Source organism: Oryzias latipes, chromosome 21 (assembly GCF_002234675.1).
Source record: "Oryzias latipes chromosome 21, ASM223467v1".
Taxonomy (NCBI): domain Eukaryota; kingdom Metazoa; phylum Chordata; class Actinopteri; order Beloniformes; family Adrianichthyidae; genus Oryzias; species Oryzias latipes.
The window spans coordinates 17126361-17150669 of record NC_019879.2 but is presented as its reverse complement, the minus strand read 5'-3'; the positions used below and the strand labels follow the sequence as shown (position 1 = coordinate 17150669).

Below are 24309 nucleotides of genomic sequence, written 5' to 3'. Positions count from 1 at the left end.
AATAGATTACTTCATCATATAAAAAGTATCAATGTGCCTTCATTTTTTTCTATTTGTTAAAAGTATTCAAATATGATTCATAATGATAAACTATTAGGCCATCAATGTGCAAATCTTAATATTTAAATTAAAAGCAAATCAAAAGTTGTTTTATTTTTTTAGCTGGACAAAGCAATAAATGGCGTAATGTTTAAATGTACTGATGCTAAAAAATACTTTTTACGCTTTTAGAAGAGTTTAGGCATTGACACATACATTTGAAATTATTAAATGCACCAATAAAGTGAAAGGGAAGACAAAAATATATTTTTAAACTAAGTATTTGATCTTGATTCCTTTTCATTAAACGTTTCTACTATTTTTCTTCAAGTTTGCACTAAGCTCCACTGATTCAACTGAAATTGACTGACCTGAACCCTTTTATTCTGAACCCTCGAGCGGAAGCTCAGCATCATTGATGGAGCGGCGCGTGGACAGAGCGGGACAGAGGCGAGGCCGTCCCCGTTCGCCATTCTGCGAAGAGAGACAACCGACACTCCGTATCCCTGGCAGGACAACATCTGGACATCCGCATCTGAGAGCAGAAAACGTCTGTGGTCCGAGGGTGTGGTGAAAGATGCTCGCCATTGCCGAGATGACCAACGGGTAAGGGGAAAGAAACGCGTATTAAGAACAAATCCAGCTGAAAAGTTAAGTAAACACTTTTACATGTAGAGAAAAAACCGCTATGCCATTTTTATGATTGGAAACTTACCTAAAGTCATTATTAAAACAATTTAAAAATGTTATTGTAGCTGAATTGGGCTTTTAAAATATTGTAACGTGCTTTGTCTATTTGTGTGCACGTGGAAAATGCTTTAAAAATCAAATTTGCTACCCAAATGATTCGTCTTATCGTAGCTGAACTTGAAGCTAGCGCCCCCTACAGTATGAAAAAAATAAATCAAACAGCTGCTTTAGCCAAAAAAAAAGAGCTCAGCATATACTTCTAAATCACTCTTATTCTACGTCAGGTTTAAAAACAGCGGTAAACTGGTAATAAGATGCTCAGACTTGAGTTGGGAATGAAAAACGGCGTAGAATAAGAATTAGAAGTTTTCCCTCTGTGTCCATATGTCCTCAGCCTTGAGTCAAGACTGGAAATGTTCTGCACTGAGGACAGAAATGACAATCAGCTGCAATGATGCTCTTATTTTCTCCAAATCCCCCTCCTCCCTCCCGTGGAATGTCCTCAGTGGGTCACTGGACTGTGTTCCCAGCTCTTCAAACCACTTCCTGACCGTTCTTTCCCTTGGGTCTCTTCTCTGAAAGAGCCTTTTCTCCCTACCACCATAGTGTGATTGCTACTGTGCGTATCATAGAGTTTATTATGGCCTGGAATGACTTTTTATAAAGTACTCTGGACTGAGTAGCTCTCAAAGGGAGAGTCTGAGGATCTTTGGATTTATTCTGCATTAGAATGTCTTTTTATCTGATCCCACGCTGCGTTCATACAACAACAGCTCAGACAAATGTCTCTCTCTCCAGTGTAGACTTGTCCTTGTTTGGAAATGGGAAGCTGGTAGATGTAGGATTTAGGTGTGTGTGCTCTAACTGGAGTTTGGCGGTGTGAAGAAGTGTGGCAGCTGAAAAACTTGTAGAAACTCGTTTTTAACTATTTATGATATTATAAAGTGCCTTTTTTATATGACAGTTCCATTAATACACACAATGGAAAAGCATTTCTGCTCATTTAATATTTAAGTATTTATTATAAAAGTTATAATATTTGGCTGTTTACATTTAATGTCTGTTGTCAGGGTCAATTCCTAGCATGCTTCCTATTTTTAGATGCATGTTAGATGCATTCATGAGGGAAAGCTTTAGAAAAATGTATAAAATAGTAATACATTTTTTTTACATTGATAATTGATGATGTATTTGAGACAAGTGATTAAGGCAAGCATCTTGACATGCATCAAGAATGATTCATGACAGATGTGGTGGAAAGAATCAGGCAGTTTTTCAAAATTAAACATTGGTCACAGACACATGTTTGGGAACGCTGCTTTCCATTCCAGTTGCAGAAAGACTCAGCTTTACTTGCCTTGTACAGATTTTCCATCCAGTTTGCTATGAACGTTTTTAGAAAACAGCTGGAGAAGATGAAGTGTGAATGTAGCTTGTGTGTTTATGCTAGGAAAAGCTGCTGCTTTGTTCTCTGTTGGTTTTCCATTATCTCATGACATGAGCAATAATGTGATATGCGTTACATCAAAACAAAAATGGTCACAACAAGTAAGAAGATCTGATATGCCATCTTGAAATAAGCAAAAATACTGAAATACTCTGATTAAAATAGACGGCATCTTCTGTCTGAGAAGCATATTTGTTTAATCTGCTCTTTTATTCTCAAATTTGTCATCTTATCCTTTATTTGTAACCAGGAAATACTTGTGTATTCTGTGATGACTCGTGACGTTTGTGTAACTTTTCTCAGGTGTTTGTATACTTTTTTGCAGCAAAGCTTTGCACGTGGATCCCATTTTTAATAGGACAGAGTTGTGTTGCACATTCAGGGTGAACCAAGGCATTGACAGATCATCCACTTTATTTCTATTTACATTTATCCAGCTGCAACTGGTACGTTCCATTTAGTTTAGAAAAATAAAACTCTTTGTGTCTAAGAGAAAAGTTAAAGAAACTTCCTATTTTAAGATCCTTTTTTGCTGGTTACCAAAACCCCACAACATTTCGAGACATTTTTGCATATTATGATTGTGACTGGGTGCATTTATTGTGGTTCTTTCCAAGTCAGAGGTTTCCACAGTGTAGTTTCTTTTTTTGATAGAATTGCATTTGAAACAGTTAATCTTGACATAAAAAGCTGCAATTTAATGAAGTGATATTTATGCCACCACATTGCAAAAAAAAGGAGGTTCAAAGTAGCAAATCAAAATATTAAATATTTGCTTAAAAAAAACTTTTTATTCTTGCTTTCAAAACCTATTTTTGCATTTGCAACACAAACGTATTGTTATTTAGTTTCGTTTTTATTTCTGTTTGATAAACTGAACCATCTCCATCATGATGCCACCACTTCAATACCTCATTGCTGGGATAAAACTCTGGTGATTTAAAATCCTAATTTTTCCTATTTTTATGGCCCAAATCACATGTGTTCCAAAAACTGAATCTTTGCTTCCCGTATGCAGATGCTTTGGTGTTTTAAATAATGTTTTAAATTATTTCCTTTTGACCTTTCAGTTAAAGACATCTGATATATAAATAAAAACGAGGCTTTCCTAAAAAGTTTCATCAATGGTTGTTCAACGTCTTTAATTGTTTTCCATTCAATGGTATGAATTTGCAATCTTTAACCAGTCGTCATATAAAAGAAAGATGCAGGCCCTAAATCTTGGTTGATTCATTATTTTTTTCCTCACATTCCTTTACAATAAGCTTATTGTTTATAAGGCAAAGCGATACACCTTAATTTGGTTTGCACAATTCAAACACAGTCGATTTGTATAGATATGAAACATATACTTTGAAATATGGCATATGTTTGCATATTATATATGTAATCATGTATGTTGGTTTTGGAATCTTTGTAAAGATTAGTTCATGCCTTAAGTGTTCTCTACCTTTGCTTCGACCTGCACATTGATCATCAAAAGCAAGAATATCAAGATGTAAATTTGTGCCAAAGTATATATTTGTGTAAGTGGGTTTAATATGTGAAGAAATTCAGTTTGATTTTTGGAAAATCATAAGATGATCCACTACACAAAAGATTTAATGGCTTCTGGAACAAGAAGGGTCTGTGTTTTTGCTCAAAGACCCACATACGGGTGCAACATTTAGCTGTTGTTGGCCTGCTCTCACCCTCACCACAGCGTGCAGGAAATGATGCTTCCCAACAGGCAGAGATAAACACACTGAGAGTGACAGCGACAGCAGAGGTCTTTAGAAACGGCTCCACATCTTCATTGCAATCCAACACCGTTCTAGTAAGATATATTTGTTTTATTGTCAAATGTATTTTTAGGTGTAGTGTCAGTATCAATCATAGTTCTTTATCATTTCTTGCATCTGAAGTCGTTTTTTTATGAAGCAGTTCTCCTAAGTTGTTTGGCAGTGTGTGCTTCCTCTTCTGTGAGTGTGATGGTTGTACTTTAACCTAAGTATGAAGTAAAAGAGGAGGAAATTACCAACAGTTGATGTGTGAGCAGATGGAAAAGATTATTACTAAGCCGTCCTTTTTCACTCTTTCTTTCCAGTGTTAACAGATAGAAATAGAGTTTTAAATATGTAAAAATAATTAGCTTCTTTCAAAAATTAATCTCTTCATGCCGGTTTTTAGCTTGAATCCAGTTTAAAATGTCAGATGATTTGGCTTAGCCCCTTTAACTAAACCCCAGTGTGAGTTAAAGTCTTTCTGTGGTCCAAAAGCTTTCAGGAGGACACAAGCACAGAAATGTTCTGGACTGAAACAAGTTGTAAAACAAAGCATTGCCCACACGGTGGCAGCAGAGTCACTCAAAGCATTTACTGAAGAGATGTTCATGTTGAGAGCTGCACTGCAGGGCAGTGGTTAGCGCTCTTGCCTCACAGTGAGCTGGGTCCGTTCTGTGTGGAGTATCAATGTTCCACTCGTGCATGAGTGTGTTTTCTCTGTGCTCTCCAGATAGTCCAAAAACATGCTTTATAGGGAATCTCTGACTCTGCAGAGTGTGTGTGGGAGTGATTGTGAACCCTGCAACAGAGTGGAGACCTCTCCAGGGTGTACCAGTAGTAGCTGGGATAGGCTCCAGCAACCCCATGACCCCAATAAGGATATAGGGAGCTAAAAAATGGATGGATGGATGTTTATATTGAAAAAGTGGAAGAGAAAAGACAAAAAAATGTATCAGTAACTGCAAGACATCTTTGTACATACATTTATCAAATCTGTAATAGGAAATACAGCCTTTGTCTGTATTATACAAATGTTTTGTGCATTTAAACTTTAATTATGTTTAAAATAGTCGACATATATGTGTATAGTTGTTAGAAGAAAGTTCTATTCTCCTCTTTGTGAGGATGATAAGTGTTGCTACATAAGGTCTCAGACTGGAGGTTTCCAAAGGTGCTCATCATCGTTGTTTTAGCGTATTCAGACATGTCCTCCTACAGCTGCAGCAGGAGGAGAGACTGATGGGAAAGTCCTGCACTCAGCATTTTAAGAGACTGTATTGGCCCAGGTAGTAGATCTTCCACAACATTTGATATGATCCCCAGACCATCCATGAAGCTTGTTAACTTAGACAACCTTTGAATCTACATTGTCTCGGATGTTCTACTCTTTTTTTTTTTTTTTTTTAAAGTGGCTTCTTGCATGCAGAACAGATATGTGTTTTCAAATAGCTGTCTGTTGAGTAAGAGCCCTAAAAAAGATGGAATGTTGAAAGTGTTTAGCGTTTGGGAAACTTTGTACAAGTGGCTGTAAAATTCAGGAGAATCCTCAACAGGTCAAGGCAGGCTGCTGTTCTGTGGGCATGAACCTGTCCTTACATATCTAGATGAGCTGTTACTACAGCCAACAAAGATTTTTTTCAAATAAGATGGTCTAACCATATCTTTATAGAGCCAAAATAGCTTGATTAAGAACCTATTTGTTGCAGTTGCATTTCTTTCAATCTAGCATTTGAAGTGAATCACATGTTGCCTCTTCTGTGGTACAGATAGATTACCTTTAGTCTCATTCTAATTAGAAAAACAACAACCAAGAAGGTAAATATGAGGTTTGAAAATTACTGAGAGTATGATGATGCTGTTATTGGAGATTTCTTTATAGTCCATGCTTTGTTTTCCTTTATTCTTACCTGCGTGTACAGAGGGCTGCTGCATACATAATGAAAATCCTGACCTTTTCTCTCTATAAAAGCAATAATCTGCATCTAAAAGCCCCGCTTTCCGCTGCAGCTGATTCCTCTGCCGCTTGTTTGCGTCCACGCCGTCTACCTCGCAATGAGGTCACAGCTCGGTGTTTTCAATCATTGAAGGAGCTTCCAGCCAGATCGGGATAAGTGCTTGTGTTTTGTTTGCTCCCTGAGAAGAAGGCTTGTTCCTGTTTAATGTGTCAATGAATTATTCATGCATTGGCATTTTCTTTTTCAATAGTTTGTTGTTTCTGAAAATATTCCAGTCTGGAGCTCAAATCGAATTCAAGCAAAACAAAAAAACTCAAAGTTCACACTGTCTCGTTGAATGTCTTCCCCCATAACACCCTTATAACTGACATGTCTGTTTTCAAAACACGTGGATGTAATGTTTCACTAATGGTTTTCATCAAAATACAGGAATATATTTTTTCCACTCATGGTTAAGGTCTTTTGTTGCAGCGTTTATCAGCAATCATCCGCGTGTGATTGGTTAGTTTTTTTTGTCCTCAACTTTTCTTGAAACTCAATTCATTCGTTCTGTTTTCCCCTTTCACAAAGAACATTCTTATTATTTTCCTTCCTATGTTTGAGACACAATAATTGCAAAAGAATGTAAACAAAAAACAAAAGAGCCTAGAAGACAACATCTGAGTCTTATGATGCTCCCCCTCCTACCTGCTGCAGTAGGAGGAGCTACAACTGCAGTAGATAGGTGTGCAGGCTCTCAGACCACGCCCCTGGATTTGTCTTGCCATAACAGTGTGAGACCTAGAGGTGTGTTTTGGAGAAAAGCTCGAGACTCCCAAACTTAGCAGAGAATTTCACTTTGCTCCAAATATAACGTATTCCGTGTTAATCTTGTGGTTGAGAAGTCTAAGAAGACGTAGGAAGGAAAGGAGGGAGAGGAGGAGATGAGCTCTCTGAGGCTGAAGGAGTTGTCCACTTCAGACTTGTACAGACGGAGACAGGAGAAAGCAGACAGCTATGGGAGTCTGGGACAGGACAGCCTCAGGTGAGTGTGGGCCTTCACGTTCTGGTGAGGCTGCATTTCCAATTCCTTTCACTTCTAGCTTGCACTGTAGTGGATGATGTGTTTTTGTCATGGGAATGTTCAGTTGTGTATTGAAGTTGACATTAGTTATTTTTTGCCGCTACAAGCCGTTCACTTCATTTGATTCCTACTTTGTCAAAATTACCTGAAATTTAAGAAACTAACGAGAACCAAATTTCTCTTATAAACAGTCTTTTTGTTTTTTTGTGTTTGTTGTTCAGCTAACGACTTCTTCTCCTCTATGTTTTTAGTTTTTCCCCATAATTTGACCTTCGGTGTTTTTTAAACACTCTAATGTAGACCTTACAATGGGTTTGTTTGTCGTTAGCTGGTTATCACTCCTCAGAGTTCTTTACAAATCACCATGTCGCTGCTCGTGTTCCCAAAGAAACACTTCATTAGCAAACAGTGTGTGAAGATAAGTCCTGGTGTGTGTGTGGCGTCCTGCAAAGACCGATAGGGTAAACTGTGGCGGAGTGTTTGATCAGTAAATGCTGCAGCTGATGGTTGAATTCCTCAGGCTCGTGCGATAACAGAGCCGTGATAACCGTACGGTAACATCAGACTTTTCTGTTTTCTACTTTACGTTTTTGCCAAACTGTTGCTGCTGCAGTCCAGGAATTGAACCACCAACCCTTCGGGTTTTACCTTTTGAGCACAGCAGTGTGCGTGCGTGTGTGTGTGCGTGTGTGTGTGTGCAAGTGGTTAGAGGAATGTAACAATGTGAGGAATGTGAACAAAAACAGGGGCCTTTTATAGGTGTCCCCAGCTAACCCTCAAGCCTTTCTTACGCATGAGCTCCTTGCCCTAAGGAAGGGTAATGTTTCTTTAGAATACATTATATTATTATGAAAATCAGCTGTTGGGTCCTAAACACAATACTATTGGAAGAATGGGATCCTGATCTTTATTGCTTACTAGAATTGACGCTCACAGACGTGATGTCAAGAACAAAAAATATTTCTTACTACAGAGTTTTTGATATTATCATTTATGTTTTTTGCCAGTTTGATTCAGTTTTTTCCTGTTACCACGGTTTTAAGCACATACCATAACACAGTAAAATGACTTTTGTAAGTGAGTCAAAAATGCATTTAAAGTCCCGCTCCAATCATCTTCTGATTTACTGAAAAGCGTTCCCTTTGGTCTTTTAATCAGGCTTAAGCTGTTTTTAGCCAAAATAAAAAAAATAGGACATAGTATCTGCACAGTGGTAGTAGTTCATCAGAAATCCGCCTCAGAGTTGTGGAAAGACGTTGGTGCAGAGCACCCCCATTGACTGTAAAAACAACCGGCAGCTCAACTTCTCCCTTCTCGTGTTCCCAAATAGGAAGCACCATTTCTTCCTGATATGGGCACCGCCATGTTGACACCAGTGGACAGCGATTGGTCGGAGTCGCTCTGAGTCATCGTAACAGTGGCAACTACTGTCGCCATTGCCATAGATACGATGACTCAGAGTGACTCAGACCAATCACTGTCAACTGGTGTCAACATGGCGGTGCCCATATCAGGAAGCAGTGATGAGGGATTTTGCCTCATTTTGAGAGAGCTTGGAGGTGAGGCATTTTCTATGGGTGATGTCACACCTGGATTCGTCTATTGTTTTACAGTCTATGAGCACCCCCTCCCCCCTCCCCATTGCTGAGAGCTCGGAGCAGGGAATTTGTCGCTCACAAAGAAGCTCTTTTTTTTAAATGACATTTCTTTATTTGCTCCTGATTTACAGCAATTTGAATAAAGTGTTGTTTACCCGGAAGTGTTGTTTTGAGCTTATTTGTTTAAATATAAATTTGTTCTCCAACATCAGAAAAAGGCCACTGGAACATATTAAAAACCCAATTTTCATCAAAGTGGGTGTTCAAGCTAAGAAAATGGTAAATACAAGAAAAGTGTGTATTATAGTATTTCATTTTTATTTTGTGAAATATTTTTGGATTTACTTACTGGAAGGAAAGTGAAATAATGGGATTGACTGCAGTTTCACACTCAGTAGGGCACCACATGGTGCTGTAAGAGTAAGTAAAGGTTGTATAGTATTGAAAACGTAAAAACATGTTGATGTTCTCCTTAGGGCTGCATGTTTCCTGCACTACAGTGGAGTGGGTCCAGGCTGGATAGGTCAAAGTGTCCTCTGGGACCATGAGTCTTAAAACAATACGACCGTTAATCACAAGCTCTGTTTAAACAGTCAGTGGATCAGCGCGTGCTTACGTTTAGTAAGAGTGCACAGACTTGATGGTCTGCCAGACTGAAAAAAAAGAAGAAGAAGAAAGTTTAGTTGGAGCAGCCCTCACCTCCCTGTTGCCATGGTTACTGTTGACACAGCGAGTAGGAGTGTATGACCAGGGTGTGTTTGAATTGTGACTCTGGCCTCAATTTGCTATTCATACAGCAAAAATAACAAAAATAAATAAAATTCCAAGCCGGCAGTGAGACAGGTTTTCACAACACTACATGTTGTGTAGTGTGCTGTTTTACTTATTATTTACTTATTTATTTATTAACCTTCATAAACTGCTATCTGAAAAACTTTAACTAAGATATTACAAAGCTGCAGAAAAGTCTGATCCATTTATTGATATTTTGTGGGGAGTTTTTGTCAAAAAATTCCTTTCTGTGGGAACCTTGCTTTTGAAAAAGATTGCTAGTTTCCTTCTTTTTGATCTAACCTGGAAACCTAACCCATGACATTGAAATGCTCCATGAAGGAGTCCCAAAGTCTGACCACAGATGTGAAATATGTGTTACCTTTTTTTTCTTAATAAGCAAGTAACCTTGAAGAAAACCTTTCAATTGGCTTCTACTAAACCTAGTGTGATTAAATAAAACAATAAATAATACATATTTTTTACATTTTCAACTTCAACAAACAACTTGACAGTTTCAAACATGCGTGCTTGAAACTTTCCATGTAAACGAATGCAAACATGGAGATGCAATGGATGACTTTCCTATGAGTAGGTTTAATGGTGTTGCATACAGTTCAGGTTTGAACCTAGAATGGTGGCATCCCTAATATATATTTTATCTTCTAAAGCGGGGGTGCCCGCACTTTTTTGCCATGCGAGCTACTTTTAAGACAACAAGCGCCAAAAGAATAAATGTTTACCATAATTATTAATTATTCAAAAGTTTGTATTTTAAATGGTACTTTGAGTCTAAAATATTATGTTTATGTACTAGTAATTCATAAACTACACAGTGAGAGTACATTCATCTTTAAGAGGAGATGGCTTTGTTGTGTGAATTAATATTATTATTGTAGTAATATAGAAGTACAACAGTTCTGGTATTTTATTATGAAAACAGAAAGCACAGACTTCATGTTTTGCTGTAAACCGTGTAATGGGGGGAGCATGACATTTCTAAAAAAATAAATTGTTCTAAAGAATTCAACGAAGATTTTTTTTTATTTATTTATTTATTTATTTTTTTGTCTAATCCGTTCATATCACTAAGGGGAAAAAATGACCACATCTGCATGGGTAGAAGTCTGTGCCTTAGTTCCATTCAGACTTATTTTAACAGTCGAGGCTTCTGGCTCTGTGATGCTCAGCCGAGTCATTTTCCAGCCACCTGGCTGGCACCGAAACCATACAATCCACACCAGCAGGATACTTTATCACACCAGACTGTAAATCAGGGACCTGATCTCATCCCCAGCCTTTATTTTAGGGTGGAACATTCTGCAATGCCAGTGACTGCACAGTAATCAGGAGCAGAGTTTCCTGTCGAGCCGCCACCCTCTGTCCATTGTACCCCGGTCAGTCAACACTGGTTTCCAGTGCTGAACCCCCAGCAGAATACATGAACTCTGAGCAGACAGTTCAGAACTTTGACAAGAGTTTTATGGTTCCAGAGGATGCTTAATATATGTATGTGTGTGTTTGTGTGTGTGTGTATATATATATATATATATATATATATATATATATAGATATAGATATAGATATAGATATAGATATAGATATAGATATATATATAGATATATATAGATATATATATAGATATATATAGATATATATAGATATATATATATATATATATATATATATATATATATATATATATATGTAGAACCTTTTGCTTTAAACAGATGTTTTGTGACACAGGCCTGTCATGTTTCTTTTGAAATTTTCAAAATTAAATGCATCTTTACTATTGCAATGACTCATGTTGTTTGTAGTGTGGGGTCCCTTTCATAAGGCGCCACAGTGATCTCCTATTATGTATACAAAGTCTTTTGCACAGACACACACGCGTAAAACACGGCAGCTGCCTGCGCCTAGTTTGGAGTTGAGGCTCCACTGGGCGTCTATTTGTAGAATGGAGTAATGTAGAAGGCTTTTATACTGAAGGACTCTGAGACGGCTTTCAGCTGGACACTTCCACACACACAGGTTCAGAACCTTGTACTTGTTATTGGCTCCTTGATTCGGCGGGATCAGCCAAGCAGCTTTGTCTTTAAATCAAACGTCAAACATGTTTGTCCCACTGGAGTGTATTTCCGGATCTGGCCTGGTGTTGTTTTGATGTTTCGGGAAGTGGTCATTAATTTGAGAAGCAAGTTGAGTGTAACTGCATAAATAGCTGTCGGCAGGGGAATGCCTAAGCTTAGACCATGATGGGATTGGAAAAGATTAGCATATTTTAGAATTGCTAGTCCAACCAAATAGCTTCAGAATCCCATTTTCATTTGGTGTTCATATTTTTCTTGTTACATAGTATCTGAGCCATAGCAAGATTCTTTTGTGTCAGGAATACTTTGTTGAGTTTAAGCTGAATTTAGAAACGGTACATCTGAAGTCAAAGTCCACTCTATTCAGTGAAGTGATCAAAGCCAAACTTGATCAATTCTATGCTTTGTGGGTGCGTGCTGCACTTACATACCACAAAGGAAATGGACATGGCTGATGGTGAATGACAGAGAAACACAGAGAGCATGTCTGCTGCTGGAATCAACCACGCTTGAGTTTCTGCATTCGATTATTAGAAGCTGGAGGCTCTGAGTCAGGAAAAACTACTTGATGAGAGCCAGACACTGATCAGCCAGCTCTTTGCTACATTTGTGTCTCTATATGTTTGTTTAAACATAGAAATGTCTTAGGTTTATGCAGTCATGTCAAATTTAAAAATAAAATCCCTCTTTGTCAAGACAAAAGTGGTATAAAACACTACTTTAATTTAAAGACTATAGCAAAGGTCTGTGTGTGCGTCATGACACAGTGACCTCTGTCTGAACAGAGTAACCTGCACGAGAATAGTGCAACAGGAGGGGAGGGTGTGGAGGAAAAAGAGGGAGAGTAGATGGGAGAAAGAGGGAGTGCGTCCATGAAAACAGTGTTTGTGAAGGAGAGAGAGGGAGGAAGCAGACCTTCGGCAGTGCGATCACTTGGTGGTTCATACTTTCTCCTCACTGGACTACAGCTCCTACAACTTTCCTCTCCTCCTCATTAACGAGGCATTGCAGTTGATTTTTCCAGGAGTTTCGGGATGGGAGCCCCCCTCTCAAGGTTTTAGATGTACATCTGGAGTTAGGTCACGCTGCTTGTCGGGGATCATGGAGATGAACGGTCGTGCTCTCCCGCCGTCAATACCTGAGGATGGCGAAGCCCCCGACCAGGCGATGCGCGGGGAGATTAATGGCTTCCACACCAGTCTTCAGAATGACGGAGGAGACACTGAGCTCCCAGTGTCCAAGACTCAGAGGAGAAAGAGTGATGTTAAAGTCTATAAGGAGTTTTGTGACTTTTATGCTCGCTTGTAAGTATTGAAATTCAGTCTCAGTGTAATGAATTTATTTTGGAAAGACGTTCTAAAGTCCTGAAATCTGAATCTTTTCAGGTGACCTAAATTTAGCATCAAGTCCCCTCATTGGTGTCTTCATTTGTGTTGGTCATGAAATCATTATTTCCAGCAGTGTCAATGCATGTTCCTGTAGAAATGCCAACCAAAAGTACTGGAAAAGAAGCTGTTTGTTCAGGAGGGAGTTAGCATGAAGGAATCCGCTCTCGCCGATGGGAGTGTGTTAACTCGGAGCTGACTGCAGTGTTACAGAATGTGAAGAATTCTGATACGCTTCGAGCTGGCTTTCACCGGCTACTTTGATTAGCGCAAGCCGCTGATGAGCTGCCATGTTTCTGCGGGATCGGGGAGCCCTACTAGAGGGAAGACTATTTGAATGGAAAGGGGGGAAGTTGTTACATGAAGTGGCAGCTGGCATTTGAAGTATGAGTGCCTGGGACACAGAAAGGCTAAATATATATGCTGCATTTCTGACCAATACAGGTTCATCATTGGCTGTGGGGGGAAATAGAGACGTGGGGTCCACCACTGTTTTTGGAAGGGGCATTTTAAAGCATCCAGTGATTCAGCATTTGCCCAAGCACAGGAAGATTTCATCACCACAACTGGAACTATGGCTGCACGAAATGAGGAAAACTCGCGATGACGATATAACTTGCGATACATGAACAGATAGCAAAACAACCAAAAAACATGCAACAGTTTGATTTAAATAAGAGAATAACTTACATCATACTCCAAAGGACCTTAGTCTACATGGGAGGCAGGTATTAAAGGGCTCCATCCAATTGGTCAATAACATGAAGGGCTACATACGATTGGTCAAATGCATAAATTGATTCATTTGATTCGTTAAATACTTAAGGCTGCGGTAAGATTGTTTTAGTACATTTAAAGTAAGCATTTATTGCAATTTTCGCCGACTTTTGCGATATGGAAATTGCACAGCTTGATAGTGCGATAACAATAAATTTGCGATTTATTGTGCAGGCCTAACTGGAACTATTATATGGCACAGTAAAAGCAGAACCCTAAAGAAATTATTCTTGTTAATATCATTTTTCATTTCTTGTCCAACAAATGGAAATCAAAGACTGGACACCTGGATGTAGTTTCTGCAGAACGACAGGAGTTCATTAAAGTTTTGGGAACGTTGGCACAAACTACTCCACCCCCCCGTCTCCTGCCCGTTGCTGAAAGCTCTCTGTTTACATGCTCTTCCGCTATCTTACATTCAGCCCCAACTTAACTTTACCGGTGCAACAGAAAGGGTGAGGAATATTGGAGCTATCCAGCCGTAAAGTTTAGAGCCAGTTGCATCAGTGGATCCATCAGAAGGGAGCAGAGCAGGGAGTTTTGGATCCGCCCAGTGGATTTTTTATGTAACAAATCTGCTCTTTTTCAAACAGCATTTTTTCGTCCTGCTCCTTATTCGCTACAATTTGAATAGAAAATACTCTGAAAATCCTCCCTCATCAGAAAATTGCCACCAAGAACACTTTTTCAGCAGAGTGGTTCTTTGAAAAGATTTTTTTTCATCATATCTTGATGGGATATGTTGCCTCCAAACCTCAGTCCTTCCAAAAATGTGCAAGCCGGCGGGACATTTGGCGCCTGACAGTTGCTGGAACATTCTCAGTAAGGCTGTTGAAGAGCTGAGGATTTGACAGTCACCTCTCAATCAATAGACCAAGCAAATGTTTTATGTCAAACTAGACGTATAAAGCTTTACCCCAGTGAACATGACTTGGATCTTAGTCCAGAGGTGGCTTAAAGGTTTTGCGCGAGTATGTCAGCGGTAAAAGGGCTGGTTTTCCTGGACATTAGTGGAGGAAGGAAGCTGAGGGGATTCACAACACAATCAGGAGTTTACATCATTTTCCTTAGCTGCCAACCACACTCCTTTTATAGGCAAATGTCAGATTAAAAAGTAAAAAAAATAAAATAAGTAGCTGTACTTGTACTAGTAGTGTTAGTTAGAGTCTGGAGAGTTAGTCAACATTTTTGCTTTTTACTTCTTGCTCTGTCCTGCTGCTCTTTTTATTCTAATCCACACCTTCATTGATTCTGCAGAAAAGTATTTGAATGAGCTAACTTCCATGCAGCACACCTTTGCCGCCCCCATCTTCTATGTTCTCTTAGTTCAATTATCTTGAGCTGCAAGAAGCTTCATAAAAACTCCCTGTTTGCCCTGCACATGTGCTGGAGCACAACTGTGGTTAACCTGACTCAGATGTATGAAAACGGCTTACGAGCAGAGCTGAGCAGAAACCAAAAACTTTAGGAAACTCGAGGCAGCTTTAAATTTAATGAATAAAAGGTATCATTTTTTTCTTTTTCTTTATTGGCAGTCAGGCTTGTGTTGACTCGGCGTGCCAGGAGCAGGCAGGAGGTGGAAATGCCTGAGAGATGTATCACAACGTCCCACAAATCCTTTGGACAGGGCAGGACTCTCTGTCTGTTTGATATCAGTCCAGATCGGGTATATCGAAGAGTATGAATTTAATAAACTAGGAGAACTGGAAACATCTTGCTTCAACATGGTGTTTTTAACACTGGACACTTCAAGAGGTTGAAAGATGGATTTGGGTTCATCAGAACATGAAAGATTTTAGATAAGAGACAAATTCATTATTTTAGAGGCAAATCTTTTAAAATATCTTTTTTTTTGTAATAATCCTTGATGTGTAAAATAGACAAAAAAGGAAAAAAGTGGTTTAAAAGTAAAATGAACTCAACAGCTTTGTGTGGATGTGTTGCTAAGAGACAAAGTGGAATTCTGACCTTTAAAACACAGGAATTCCGGATTCTCCTTCTATCCTCCTCTGTTTGGGGTTTATTTTAAATTAAATCTGCCGGTTGAAATGCTAGGATTGACAGCTGATTTATAGTCAGATTTATAAATAACAATAAATAAGAAGGTTGTCTCACTCAATAATAATAAAAAACATTGGACCAACTATCTGGTTTTGGACACTAACTTTTTTTTACGTATCAGAATAAAATAAGCTGCCTGTTGAAAGTCTTCAGCTGAAGTGCTCTGTGGTTTAGATGTTTCTCATCTGTTTGTGAAAACAGATGAGGTCTGGTCTCTGCTCCAGACGTTTCCCTCTACACTCCTGTACTGTTAGCAGCCGTGTCCAGATTGAGGTGGACACAGATTCTCAGTCAAGCAGGAAAAAGCCCCTCAAACCCAAACAGGAGGAAACTGAATCTTCACTTCTTGTGTTGTAACTAGACAGGACAGTGAAAGTACACAGAATACATTAGTAATCAAGTGTTGTCTGAATTTATTGTTTATCAGTATAAGAAAATATCTGGGTCAGAATTATCAGCAGTGAGAGTGGAAAAAGAAAAGGTGAAATCAGCTTCACATCAAAGGGATGTTAATCTAGCATCAGCGGTGGTTTTAGTCTGTTTCCTCAGCGGTTTCCCACCTCGACAAACCCCCCACGCCCTGATGAGCAGGGCCAAGGAAAACCTGTGACTGAAACTCTGTGTGTGTGTGTGGGTGTGTGTGTGTGTGTGGGTGTGGGTGTGGGTGTGGGTGTGGGTGTGGGTGTGCATGTGCACGTGCCTGCGTTCTTGTTTTGATATCAGTTTTTTTAGCTTAAAGTGTTCACACTACAAGTCAAATGAATTAAAACCATTTCTTTAGAAGCAAATGGTTTTTAGATACAAAGGTTTGAAAGTCACAGTGTGAAACTGTTTTGTTTTTTTATCCCTGTTTTAAGATGAGGATTAAAGTCAAATCCGTTTTTATGACACTGGATATGGAAGCTTTGTTTTTATTTTAATGCCTGACATTCTTTTTTTTTTCTCCCTCAGCAACATGGCCAACGCTCTGGCAAACGCCATGTGTGAACGCTGCAAGAGCGGCTTCGCTCCAGCCGAGAAAATTGTGAACAGCAACGGGGAGCTTTACCACGAACAGTGCTTTGTCTGTGCACAGTGTTTCCAGCAGTTCCCAGAGGGGCTCTTCTATGAGGTAACATCATGCTGCAGAGACATCAATCAACAGACTGGGTTAGGCACCCTTTGGGGGAAATGATTACTAATAAAAAGTCCACTGTTGTGTTTGTTTGAAAAGAAGAACTCCAAAGTTACTATAAAATAACCACCTTTCTCCTCACACAAACATCATCACAGACTTTAGCTCGTAGTGTGCATGAAGGTCATTTAAAAAAGATCCTCCAGTAATTATCTGAGAAACCGGAGCCTCCAAAATCAATGAGGAGATGCTTCTGTGAGCTTGATCAATACAAGCCCCAAAGCTAAGGATGCAACATTTTCACCTCCTGCAGTTCCTCTAAGTTTATGTCCGGCTACGAAAGGCTGTGCTGACTAAGCACTTTAGTTTGCTTTAACCTTTTGACCTTGTTGGCATGTCCTTGGGATTTGTGAGAGTCCGTGGCTCATGGACAAAGTCCAACATACTTTTTTTTTCTTTTTTTCATATGTGAAAAAAAAACATTTGTGTTTCAGAAAGGAAGCAGCCTGATTGCAGTAAGAAACAATGAAATTAGAAGTTCACTCAATGTCCCTCTAATCGTCTTTTGATCTATTGTAAAAAGCTTCACAATGTTTTATTTTCATTTTGACTATGCCGATTTTAGCCAAAATAAAAATAAAAAAACTGTCGTTTTCTTGGACATAGTTTCTGCAGGAGCGGAAGGAGTTGGCGTTGAGCAACCCCGCCCCCTTTCCCCTCCCTGTTGCTGACAGCTCTCTGTTCACACGCTCTCCTGCTAGCTTCCAGCCTAACCTAACATTACTGGTACACTAAAAATGGCGAGCAGTATTGGAGCTGTCCAGCCAGATGTCAGCTCGGACGAGGAAAACCAAGTCGTACATGGATGTAGTCACCTCCACGTGGATCAGAATGGAGCGGAGCAGGGAGCTTGTGGCCACCCAGTGTTTCATTTATGAAACAATTAAGTTCTTTTCAAACAGCATTTTTTTATCTGCTCCCGAGTCACAACGATTTGAATAAAGAAATACTCAGAAATACAATTTTAAGTTTAACTTTCATTAAAGATGTCCTCTTTCATCAGAAAATTCCACTAGAACATGGTAAAAACACTATTTTTTACAAGAGTGGGTCTTTAAACTACAGAGTTTAGTCTATTAGCACTTTAAATTAACTCAACCTTTTCAGATTCCCTTTTTTTTAATCATTCAATTTTCTTCTGAAGCAGGAGAAGTTACTAGGGTGTACTGCAAACCGCCATGTCTTACCCTAATTATTAATGATTACTACAGATTATTTACAACCAGCAATGCAGACCTGAGGAAGCGCAGATTAGAGTGAGATCTAAGAAATGCTGTTACTAGTGGCCAAGAGGTCAGATGTATTCAGAGCTGTAACGTGGGGGGATTTTCATCAAAAATTTTGGCTACAACCACTAAGTTAGTCAGGTGGTTTTAGGAATCTATGGGGGAACTTTTATTTTTTTAATCTACAAGGTTTATGGAAACAAAAGTGACACTTTAAAAAGTGAATGTTTGTCTTTCCAGGCACCGGTTTCATCTTTGTAAAGTCTTATAACCTATTTTCTGTCATATTGACAGTTCGAAGGCAGGAAGTACTGTGAGCACGACTTCCAGATGCTTTTCGCTCCTTGTTGCCATCAGTGTGGTGAGTGCAACTCTTTTTTATTACCCCAAGCTATTGTCAGTATTTTTGCTCAAATCATCTCCGTGTAAACTTGTTCTTTTGTTCCAGGCGAGTTCATTATCGGCCGTGTGATCAAGGCGATGAACAACAGCTGGCATCCAGACTGTTTCTGCTGTGTGATCTGCCAAGCTGTGCTTGCAGATGTTGGATTTGTTAAAAACGCTGGACGGTCAGTCTACTATTCTACTGACGATAGCATTTTCAATCGGAGCAACTGTTTTGACCTTGATGAGGATAGAGGGACAGAAGAGGTGCTTGAACTGGAGTTTTTTTCTGTTCTGCATCCGGCCCACCAGACACTTGTGCCGCCCGTGCCACAACAGAGAGAAGGCTCGGGGTCTCGGCAAGTACATCTGTCAGAAGTGCCACGCCATCATCGACGAGCAGCCTCTGCTGTTCAAGAACGACCCTTATCACCCGGATCACTTCAACTGCAACAACTGCGGGTACTCTCATGCTCGCACACACACCAGGCTTTTGTCTGACTCACAAATGTGAATATTCTATAGCAAGTTAGGACCTATTCTAGTTTTTGTGTGTGTGCATTTAAAATGTTTTATTAGTGTTTCTTTATGAAATTGACAAACTTGTTGATATAATCCACAAAAAGATGTCTGATCGCCCTCTGGTGGACACATTCTGTAACTGTAAATGCAGGCGGAAAACCTATGTTGTCGTTTTTAGTTAGACATTTTATTTTAGACTTTTTTTTGGGTTGCATAAGAACTATTATCATCATCTTTATTATATGTTATCGTCGGCGTGATTTCTTGCCGCCTCTGCAGTAAGGAGCTGACAGCTGATGCCAGGGAGCTGAAGGGAGAGCTCTACTGTCTGCCCTGCCATGACAAGATGGGCGTGCCCATCTGCGGCGCATGTAGGAGACCCATCGAAGGCCGCGTTGTCAATGCCATGGGCAAGCAGTGGCATGTGGAGGTACTACCCAAATCACTCATTATTTATAACAATTCGTACTTATTAATATGTTCAGAAATCTGAGCCACTTCAGGCTCATCTGCCATCACTAACAGTCACACTTTTTATAGTAAAAATACAACCGAGTAATTTGTTCTGTTCAGTTAAAGTAAAACTTATTTTGAAATCTGTTGTGACACTTTCACGTTGTAACAATTTCACACTTCTATTGGCTAATTCGGCAACAGAGATGTTTGAATTGTATAGATGTCGCCATCTAGTGGTCAATATTGGAAAACTACACTTGGTGCTTTGCAACAGCCTCACACTCAAAGAGAATTTTACCATTTAATTCAGCATTTATTTGTGCAAAGTGTTTATGTACTGGCAACATAAGTCCACTCAAAATTATTGTTGTAAATAAAATGAATCATATTATCTTGTACAAGATACCTTTTCAACATTTATAATGTAATGTTTTTGAAATGCTACAGAAGATGGAACAAAAATTCTGCTAGAGGTTTAACAAAGTTTGACAAAATCTTTAAAAGACTTAAACGTTGACAAAAATATTTCAAACAGTTTGGCGTAATCAAAACATTATTTTTTTCAGAATTTTTATATAAATTAGTTTATTTATACAGAGAAAAGCTTTTGGAGAACCAGAAATATAATCTAAAGGTCAGGTTTGAACATAAAGTACTCTGGAGTCAAAACTGTCAACTATAGATTTAACTTTTGAAAAAGTGTAGGTGTCTTAGAGATAAATCTCTGCATCGTTACCTCAGTAACATAGAAGAATGTATTTGAATTTTCATAATTTTTCTAAGAGATTAATGCTCAAAACAGTGTTTTATCTTCTTATTCAAGACTCCTGGAGTCTGAGAAGTAAATATTTGTTTTTTTGCTTGGTTGATTTAGAGAACAAGTGGATCTTTCTGCTAACACTTCTTCTTTTTTGCGGTATGAAGGCCATAACAGGGCATGTGTTTTGCTCTCACAGTCCCTACTTGGGTTCTGACCTGATGTGGTCTGTGTCTATATATTTATACCACCTTTGTGTCCTTGTTTCAGCATTTTGTGTGTGCTAAGTGTGAGAAACCCTTCCTGGGGCACCGTCACTACGAGCGAAAAGGGCTGGCATATTGTGAGACCCACTACAACCAGGTAAACCTTGCCAGTGTTTCTTTACCAGTGTCATGTACATCAGCAATAGTGTAAATATACCGAACAATACATAAATGTGGGATAATTCAAGCCCATTCTCTGCCAGTGTAAGAGCACTTTTTTGAAGGGCTGATAGAACAGAACAGGCAGGTTGTGTGTCTCTATTGCTGACCCTCAAACTCTCCTCTTTCATCAAACTCAGCTGTTCGGAGACGTTTGCTACCACTGCAACCGAGTGATTGAAGGAGACGGTGAGAACCTTTTACAGAAGTGCAGTTATCAGTTTTAGATTATTGACTTCTTTACTTATTCATAAACTATATCAAGATGTTCTTACTATGGCATTGTCAAAGCATCCTTTTGTATTTGTAAGTAACTAGAATGGTTTTTCTTTCAGTGGTGTCGGCCCTTAACAAGGCTTGGTGTGTCAACTGCTTTGCATGCTCTACCTGCAACACCAAGCTCACCCTCAAGTAAGTGAAGCACATTGTGGGTTTAGGTGTCATTCAAAGGATTTTACTCTGACTTTTTACCCTTCAATGAGGCTTGATGGGCTTAGTTGATGTGACTCATGTGTATGGAATATCTAGAGAATAGAGTCACATGAGAAATGAATTCTTTTTGAATGAAAAGCACTTTTTTTTACAATCAAACAACAAAAAAGAACAACAAAATGATACACTTGAAACTCACCAATTGAAAGAAGCAGGAAGATAAATGCAGGTTACCAGCAGTAACACAGGTAACAAGATGTCAGGAAGATGGGGGAAATACGGGAAGAGGTGAGTATTTCAGAAAGAAATAGGAAAACAGGTTGTAGACTCTTTCTTTTTCTTTCTTTTAAGGCTGTTAACGTTTCTTCTCAGCGCTCTTTTCTCATCTCACCTTTCTCGTATTCTTGTGCTTCTCTGAACTCCTTTTCTTCCTTTTCTCCTGCCTCTCTTCAACCCCTGTTTCTTCCTCCTGCCTTCTTAATGATCCTCTCCCCTCATTTCCTTTTCTTTCTTTCTTTCTTTCCCTCCCATCACCACCTCTCCGTGGTCCCTGCTCTGTCAGGGATAAGTTTGTGGAGGTGGATCTGAAGCCAGTGTGCAAACACTGCTACGAACGCCTTCCAGACGATATGAAGCGCCGCCTGGCCAAGCGCGAACGGGACTCGAAGGAGAAGAAGAAGAAACCTCTGATCCCCATGTGTCTGTGATCCTTTCTTGCTCCTTTCTCCTCACTTCATTCATTCTTCTTTTGGTCAGTGTCCATCTCCCTTTCTGTTGGATTTTGCCTCACTGTTGGTGTCACTCCTAATCCTTAGACCATGGTCACATTTGAGTGACCTTTCTCTGTAAAAGTTCAGCACGAGACCAGCTGTAAGCAGGAAACGGAGATTTGGAGTTAGGCTGTCGCTCGCTGTGCAAACAGAAAAATCAGATCCGTCACAGGCTGAAGGGAAAGCTTTGTTTCACGGGTCTCCCGGCCTGTCTGCTGTGGGGAGTAATTCCTTAAATACTTCCGACAGCTTTTCACTGGCACACAGAAGGGTTCCAGCATCATTTGCATGCTTTGGTATTTTGATTAGATGAAGCTGAGATAAAGAGTTCAGAGGCACGGAAATAAAGAAGTTCAGTAGATTCACGTCAATGTGCACAGCGAGGCCTTTCTTCCATTAAATACTGGATTATCGGTTGTTTTTGAAGAAAACAACAGTTTCGTTTTAAAACATTGTGCTTCAGAAAAAACAAACATTTAATGTATTGTGTATTTTATCTTTTAGGTTCCAAAGTTTGATTTATATAAAGATTTGTGGGTGTTTATGGCGCCCATTGATCCCTGACATGCATGTTCTCATATCACAGCATGTACATTTGTATTAGTGCTTTTTAAGACCCACTCCAATGAAAACTGTGTTTTTTGGTGTTTTAAAATTCTCTTATGACATTTTTCTATTTATGTGGTTTAAGAAAATTCAACTTAAAATTGCATTTTTTGAGTATTTCTTTATTCAAATTGTTGTAAATGAAGAGCAGATGAAAAACAGACAGTTTGAAAAAGGGCTTATTAGTGATATAGAAATAATGCCAGGCGGGCTACAAGTGAGGGCAGGCTCATTCTGATGAACTACTGCTGCTCTGCAAAAACTTGGTCCTGGAAAACAACATAGTATTTTTAATACTAACGGCATACTTATAATTAAAAGACCACTGGGAACGCTTTTACATTAGATTAGAAGATGATTGGAGTAAGATTTTAAAGTACATTTGAGGTATAACTAAGTGTCAGAATAAACACCCAATCCAGGATTTAAAAAACCCAAAAAACATTTGTTATTCAAATGCTGAAGTCACTCAAGTATCCACATTGCATGAGATGTCATTTTTCTGTCTGCTTTTGTTTTCAGGAACAAGTTTGTGGAGTTTGACATGAAGCCAGTGTGTAAGAAATGCTATGAGAAGTTCCCGCTGGAGCTGAAGAAGAGGCTGAAGAAGCTGTCGGAGACCGTCGCTCGGAAGTAAACGCAGCTCAGGAAGATGCGATGAGAGAGACGAACCGAACCCTGCTCCAACACACCCTTTAAAAGTCATTGTTGTGCTAATGTTACATTTAGCTTGGGTATTGCACTTAGAATCACAGGTTCCATTAGTTTAGAGTCATTTTATTCTTCTGAAACTGACTCCAAACTAACGGTCAGTCTTGAGTGCCTTTTTGCTGAAATTCTGCACTGCATATCTTTCATATTCTGGCTTTCTTTATTGCTAAATAAACTCTTGAATAAAGAATATAAAATCATCATAAATGGTCTTATATACTTGATGATAAAAATTGTGCTTTAAAACATATTTGATATTTTATATAAGAAATGTTTGCCAGTGTATTTTGCCAATATGTGACAATTATTTTATAATTAAGTAAGACTAAAGAGAAATTCAACGTATTAAAAGTCTATTAAATGTGAGCATATTTTATTACGCTTCCTGTTTTTTTAACACAGATTATGCCAAAAATACTTAATTTAGATTCTTGTTGAATATTTTCACCAATAAAGTAGTAATTTCATCCAAAAAGTTTCACATCCACTGTGTGGGATTGCTTTTTATATTTTTATTAAACACTTGTCTATGCTAACCAGATGTTTAACCACAATTTTTTTCACATTTTTTTTCTAGTTTATATATATGTTTTTGTCATATTTAAGCATCATATTCAACATGAATCCATAACAAATATAAAACATATTTATTTACAGTTTTAGCTTCAGTTGGACTGAGTCATTGCTCCCTGTCATCTAACACTGAGCAGCTTTACAGTCGCAGGTTTGCATGGCAGCTGTTAATGCTCTGTTTATTACAACACGGTGACTTATGACGTACAGGCGCTGCCGGATGTTGGAATAACATTTGGATGTTGGAACATTGCCTGTGCTGTTTGTAATCCAAAGGAAGTGATCCTCTTAAGGAAGTGGAGGCTTTCTTACTTCCTAGGGGCTCAGACCCACTCAATCGAGGAAGGCAAACCAGCGGCTTTGGGAAATCTGGTTCTGTATTTGATCATAGGATGTTTATGCAGCAAAATACAAAGTATTAGTTTAATTGTTCATATGTGTACAAAATGATAAAAAGTGATATTTCTGTGAGGTGTTAAATGATCCATGCAATGTTGATGAAGATATTTGTTGTGTCTTGACAAACCAAACTGCATGTTCCAGGCTAGAATAGAAATATATGTTTTGTTCATTTCAAGTGTCGTCGGCTCATCTGAATAAAATTATATTAGCACTAATAGCGTGTGTGTAC

General features: G+C 38.9%; 1 protein-coding gene across 6 annotated transcripts; it reads left to right on the top strand.

Moving 5' to 3' along the window:
- The first annotated feature begins 428 nt into the window (after nt 1-428).
- On the top strand, nt 429-24295 carry LOC101164852 (LIM and senescent cell antigen-like-containing domain protein 1). 6 transcript variants are annotated; one of them, XM_011489628.2, is made up of 11 exons: nt 429-645; nt 16594-16753; nt 18337-18403; nt 18491-18611; nt 18739-18888; nt 19228-19378; nt 20432-20524; nt 20727-20775; nt 20922-20997; nt 21581-21769; nt 22917-24295. In XM_011489628.2, exons 1-10 carry the CDS (start codon nt 617-619, stop codon nt 21723-21725), a joined length of 1041 nt encoding a protein of 346 aa, XP_011487930.1. In that variant the 5' UTR covers nt 429-616; the 3' UTR covers nt 21726-21769; nt 22917-24295. The 6 variants fall into 6 exon arrangements, with proteins under 6 accessions (XP_011487930.1, XP_011487929.1, XP_023806911.1 ...); XM_011489627.2 differs by lacking the exon at nt 429-645 and adding an exon at nt 6668-6918; XM_020712866.2 differs by lacking the exon at nt 429-645 and adding an exon at nt 12301-12723 and having other exon boundaries at nt 21581-21717; nt 22917-23026.
- Nucleotides 24296-24309: the final 14 nt, after the last annotated feature.

Coding starts and splice junctions, on each gene's coding strand:
- LOC101164852 (XM_011489626.3), top strand. CDS start 12,521: ATGGAGATGAACGGTCGTGCTCTCCCGCCGTCAATACCTGAGGATGGC. Junction 18,404..18,490: donor TCCTTGTTGCCATCAGTGTG/GTGAGTGCAACT, acceptor CTTTTGTTCCAG/GCGAGTTCATTATCGGCCGT. Junction 19,379..20,431: donor GCAAGCAGTGGCATGTGGAG/GTACTACCCAAA, acceptor TCCTTGTTTCAG/CATTTTGTGTGTGCTAAGTG.